General features: G+C 38.3%; 2 protein-coding genes across 6 annotated transcripts in view; one reads left to right on the top strand and one right to left on the bottom strand.

The window, feature by feature from the left end:
- The window catches only part of LOC763712 (tripartite motif-containing protein 2), a 9,413-nt gene extending 3,747 nt beyond the window's left edge, over positions 1 to 5,666 (top strand). Inside the window, exon 2 of the mRNA XM_003728091.3 lies at positions 1 to 5,666. This exon is cut by the window's left edge and continues 36 nt beyond it. Within this exon, the coding sequence (XP_003728139.1) occupies positions 10 to 2,646 (2,637 nt within the window). The 5' untranslated portion in view covers positions 1 to 9 and the 3' untranslated portion in view covers positions 2,647 to 5,666.
- Positions 1 to 6,000, bottom strand: part of LOC100890909 (dynein heavy chain domain-containing protein 1) — a 73,879-nt gene that overhangs the window by 63,924 nt on the left and 3,955 nt on the right. The gene's annotated exons all lie outside the window — the stretch shown is intronic.

The following is a 6,000-nucleotide window of genomic DNA, read 5'->3' as shown; positions in this document are numbered from 1 at the left end:
ATTCAAGTGATGGCTCATTGCGGCAATGGACTCAACCACAAAGTTTCATCTAAAGATAAATTCTTCTCCAAAAGCGATGAAACCAGCAACAGCCATATAGCAGAGTTTCGTGATAAGCACCTAGTTTGTGCCGGGTGCAAGCAGCGCTTTGTGACCTCGGTCTACACCCCTACGCTGCTTCCCTGCCTGCATTCTGTCTGTCCAACTTGCTTTGACGCATCAACATCCAAAGACAGTGAGACTCTCTGCACTGTTTGTCCATCCTGCAAGCAACAGGTACCATCCACAGAAGGTGTCCTGACAAGGAACTCTATCTCTCCAGACTTTCATATCGATTACCTAGCGGAGTACCTTGGATATACTGAAGGGATTGTAAGGCTTTGTGAAGGCTGCGACTCTCTCACAAAGCTTGCCACGGCTTGTTGCTCCAACTGCATCAGATTCCTTTGCAAAGAGTGTCTGATCAGACATCAATATACTGTAGGATACGAAAATCAGCATTTCCACGAGGTGAATGATTTGACCAAAGAAGACTGGGAAGTACTGTCACGTCAGCAACGCTTTTGTGTGGTCCACCAAAGTCAGGCACTGACTCTTTACTGTACTGGGGAAGCGTGTAATGTGCCAGTCTGCTTGTCCTGTTGCAAGAGCGATCATATTTCTGAAGGTCACAATATAGAAGACTTGTCTTCGGTTGTTGAACAGCTGAAAGCTGAACTTAAAGAACTTATCATCATGAGTGAGCGGCAGACGCAGTTGCTCGAGGAGCTGTTACAGAACATTGACATGGTGACCCAGAAACTCACATGCAATGCTGAGGAAGCAACTCATCAGATCAAAGCCCTCTTCAGCAGATGTCGCAAGGTCCTGCAGCAGAGGGAAGAGGCTCTCCTGAAAGCTGTCACAGATGCACACACCAAGATGCAACTTGGGCTGAAACAGCAGAAGGATGACACCAAGACGATGCTTTCCAACATTGCTGTCATGACCGACTGTGCAAACACCAACAATAACTTGAACAGTACAGTATCGGTAGCCAGGGTGCAAAATAAGTTGGAAGGGTTCTTCAAAGAAGTCGCTAATGGGGTGTTCTATCCTCTACCACTGGCTAATAGCTGCATCGACTTCACTTACAAGCATAATGAAGCTTTAACCTATTTGGACTACGCAGTGAAGGACCTAGGCAAGGTGGCTAATGGTGATGAAGTGCCTTTCTTGACTGTTGTTAGTCCCGAAGAGTCCTTTGTCAATCAGGAAAGCACTGTGAGACTTGAAATGACCTCCTTGAATGGGGAACGTAGCACAAAAGGTGGAACCACAGTGTCTGCAAAGATGACGACTCCTTTCAATGAGAACTTGGAATGTACTGTTGTAGATAACTTGGATGGATCATACATCATTAGGTACCTGTCTACTGATCCCGGTGACCATCTCTTATACGTTGAGGTATGTCATGAGCCTATCAGAGAGCAACCAATTACAATCCCAGTGTATGCTCTTTGCACAGAAATCAAGGGCGAGAACACAGATGAGGAATGCATGGTTGAAATCTATGCAAGCGATTGCAATGGGAAGCGCCAGCCATTGGACAAAGACCTCAAGTTCTCTGCATATGTCCTTGATCCTCAACACGAGGAACTGAAAACACAGATATACTATTACCCATATGGCTACCATGGCATTGTCTTTCGTCCAGACAGTATCGGTGAGCATAAGTTGACAATACAATTGAACAATGTGCCACTCAAGTCTTCCCCTATCATGGTGCCCATCCACAGGATTATCGCTTGTCGGCTGGATAAGAAGCCTTTCTTTCTGGAGAACATCTCTGGGATGACAGTGACATACATGGGTAAGATTTTCCTTGCAGACACTATCCAGAATGAAAGAATCCTGGGTTTCACTGGACATGGTGAATGCTTCACTAAGATCAAGACACCATACAAGGGAGATGCCTTGATAACCAAAGACAGGAAAGAAAACCTTGCATTGCTGTTCCCTTATCGACAGGTAATGATCTTCTACACTCAGAAGGGGAAGCAGGTTCGTTTCTTTGACACGCCTCAAGTCGTTAATCCCGTCTCTATCGCGGTCACATCCGCTGAGGAAACGCTCATCCTGGAATGCCTCAGCAGTTCTGTCCTGGTGTACAACTCTGCAGGATTCCTCCAGACTACTGTTGGTGGGACCAACCATGCCCTCAGTCTAGGCTACCCTATCTCCATGAGTCTGGATTCTAGGGACAACATCTACATCAGCAACAAGACAGGGGGTACAATCCTCAACCTGACCTGGAAGGGAGACTTCAAGCGAACCATCGGTCTTCCAGAGACCTTCAATCAGATCGGTTCCGTTGACTGCACCCCTGATGGCTACATCCTGATCCATGAAGAGAAGCTCTCTCAGGTTGTCTACGTTGTCAGCAGAAGGAGCGGCAATGTCCTCCGCACTATTGACGTCCATGGTATTGTTGGTTTCCTTGAGCATCTTGGTGTGACCCCTGACGGTTGCTTCATCAAGCTGGACCGTAAGAAAGGCTGTCTGAGGAAGTACAGGTACGCCTACTACTCTCCAAGACGTCAAACCTATCCTGCGATAGCTACATCTACTGCTGATGGTCAAAATGAATTTGAGGTGGTAGGATAACATGCCCATAACTTTCCATAGAACTTGACTGTTGTGTTGTTTATTGTGTGAGATCATTGACATGACCACTGGAGATTCCTTGCTTAATCATGTACCTGGAAGATAGCAACTGATTCTGTATTGAATTTCTTATCATGGACTCAGATTCGAGTACTCTTACTACCATAAACAATCTAAAAATATTACCACAAAGAACCCATGCATTGAGCATTGTAAAAAATATAAGCTTAGATATGCTTACAATGTCACCAGTGTGTGTATGTATGCACAGATTTTTTTTCTGATGGAAATTATTTCAAAAACATGTAAAGGGTTCTAAAGAAAACAGTTATTGATTAGTAATTTTTTTGTTTGTTAACAATGTGCTCCTTTTGTATTCTTACTGTACATGTAAGTGTGAAACAACTAGGCTAACCCACCACTCATATTCTTGGGAAACATAAAGCAGCATTATACCCAAGAGCATTCATCACATTCAGTATTTAAACCATCAAAAACATTTCAATTTTCCATTTGTCATACTGCATATTGCTCACAAGTGTATTTTGTGTTGTAGTTTTGAAGCAGCTGTCAAGTCCTCATGCACACGATAGTGTCAGAACATATGCTCATGTATGATACATGTGTACTCATGAACATGTAACCCTACATGGCTAGTCATTACAGTCACCTCACTCATGCCGGGTAAAATAAAATCAATGAAAGAAAACCTGGTAGTAAATTTTAAAGACAAAACACTTAACATATATACGTGCATGTATACATTCATTGTGCAAAGAGGCAATATTGGAGGGATAAGGTGTTGTGCAGATACAGCCTTATGCATACTCATTGATCTCTCTGTACATGTACTACACATGTGAACATAGTATGTACACATCAGTGAGGTTCTCTGAATATCACATTATACTATGAGATTTGTATCAGTAAAATTATTGTTTACTGCCTCTTACACTGTATACAATTGTAGTTATTCTAATGAGCCAATGAAGACACTTACAAGTAAGGTGACGATATTGATGTTTTGAACTACAGTTTATATGGTTTTACATCTAACATGTAAACTGTAACAAATTAACTGCAATGATGTAACTTCTAGAGGCAAAAACTATTTGTCCCTACTTACAGTAAGCAACTTTTTTTAAATAGCTAAATAAAATGGATGATGTCACCAAATTTTACAATCAAATTTCTATTGCTGCTATACTACCTTGTATGTATTTGCAAAGCTCAGTTTGCTTCAACAAATATACCTTTTTTTGTATTTATCTTCTGAAAAGCAAACCTTAAATTTCTTCTAGTGGTCTTCTTTATAAACAAGCTTCATAATTCACATATACAAGAATTATGCAGATAAAGTTTAATTATATATGTATCTGCATTAAACTGTACCTGTATTATCCTTTTATGGAATCCGGTGATTTCGCTATAATATTAATTTTATGTATAACTTTTTGCATCATCTTTGGTGGTATTCCAAAATGGTTCTGTTGTAAAAGTTTGATAACCAGCTGATAGCTGCCAATGTAATCAAAAATAGATGTAGAAAGATTTTTTCTATTCATTTTGTAGAAAGAATTTTAAATGGTGATAACCTACTAAATAATATACATTAATATTGAATTGAGAATCTTTGGTGAAGGGAAATTTGACAAAACTGGATTTCTGTATTAATTGAATTTCCTATTTGTTTGACATGTATAACCCTTTTTTTCTTCTTTATGAACCAGTAATAATGTGGAAAAAGCCACCAAACTTTCCAGTAAATTTATTTGTCATACTAAAAGTTTCCCGTGCTGAAGGGGGTTCAAATTGCACAAATGTGGTTATATGGTATCTAATATTTTTGGACAAAGAAAATGTTTATCTTGAAATGCTATATTCATGAATTATAAATTCTTTATCAGAGAAAATGTCTGGATCAAATAGCCTACAGAAAGAAGGCATAGTGATTAAACTTTATCTACAAACGTTTTGTTTGTAATAACTTTCCATGTTTCTATATATTGCACAGGCGCATGCATGGTCTGAATCACTAATTATATGAATTGGCAAGTATATAAAAACATGCCCAAAAGAAAGAAAATATTGTTTTTAATGTAGACATACATTTAATCATTTATTTTTAATTAAATGCAGTGAAATCTATGTATACAGACCACTCATGGAAAGCAAGGAAAGTTGATCTCTATAATTTACATGTACAAGTTCCATTAATTCATATTTGAATAAGGAACACACTTCAAGGGGAAAATGTGTGGTCTTTATAGGGTTATACAGACAGGTTGTCTTCCTACAAAGTTAATCCGTATACTGGTAAGGGTTGACAGTATCAATATGATTTTTTGGGGAAAAACATGAAAAACAAATATCTGTCTGTTTAATAGTACCCAATACTACACTTATTGTAATTTTAAGTTTAGAGTTACTGTGTATTTTTAATTATGTTGTGAATCATGTTATTGAAATTACTAGAAAAAGTATACATTCCAAACAAAACTCAATTTTGACAGGGTCAAAAAGAAAATTGAACCTGAGCCCTGCCTTGAAATACAAGCTCTAATGCTGAATTCTGTAGTTCTTGTATTTCTGCAGTTATACTGGAAACATTTTGACAAACAAGGACAAAAAGTGAATACATTTACTTTTTATAATCTACTTGCTCAAATTGGACTTGTAACCTTATATCTGTTATCTGCAGATAGCCAAGCAGTTTTTGAGTTGACATACAATGGGTTCTCAGTTTTTTGCTGTATGTTGCATTACCGGTATGTCTTGTATACCACCGCACTGTACATGTACTTGTACAAGTGCATATAAAGCCTCTATGCAAATTATGTTATAATAATGGTGTTTCGTTATCATACATTCCTCACTGAATGATACTTTTTCTGTCTTCCTAACAATTTATCATTTGGTGTAATATTAACAGATGGTATATGGCCTGGAATTGCAAGTCTGGGGTTTTTTTTCTACTGATTTTGAAGTTATATTAAATATTTATTTTATTTCCTTTCAAATTTATAAAGCATTACAGTATGCATTTGTGTTGTCTATTCAGTTGTCATCACATTTCATCTATATAATCAGAACCACTATGTACTTTCAACAACCAGTACATGGCTATATACATAAAAGAGAGTTCGAGATCCAATCTCTGCCTGGAGTGCTGTCTTAAGATCTGGGGTCATATTCTGAAAACTATGGTATATTTTATGTGAGGGAAAACAATGTTAATTGTCATTACAAAATGAAATTGTGCAGAATCAACACTTGCACACAAAACATGTGTTATCGGTGCAAGCTTATGCAAACTTATTAGCCAGCTTGGCGCATAGAAATACATGCATTAAC

Source organism: Strongylocentrotus purpuratus, unplaced genomic scaffold (assembly GCF_000002235.5).
Source record: "Strongylocentrotus purpuratus isolate Spur 01 unplaced genomic scaffold, Spur_5.0 spur5_scaffold_19, whole genome shotgun sequence".
NCBI classification, from domain to species: Eukaryota; Metazoa; Echinodermata; class Echinoidea; order Camarodonta; family Strongylocentrotidae; genus Strongylocentrotus; species Strongylocentrotus purpuratus.
The sequence above is the reverse complement of the archived record's forward strand: the minus strand, read 5'-3'. Positions and strand labels throughout refer to the sequence as shown.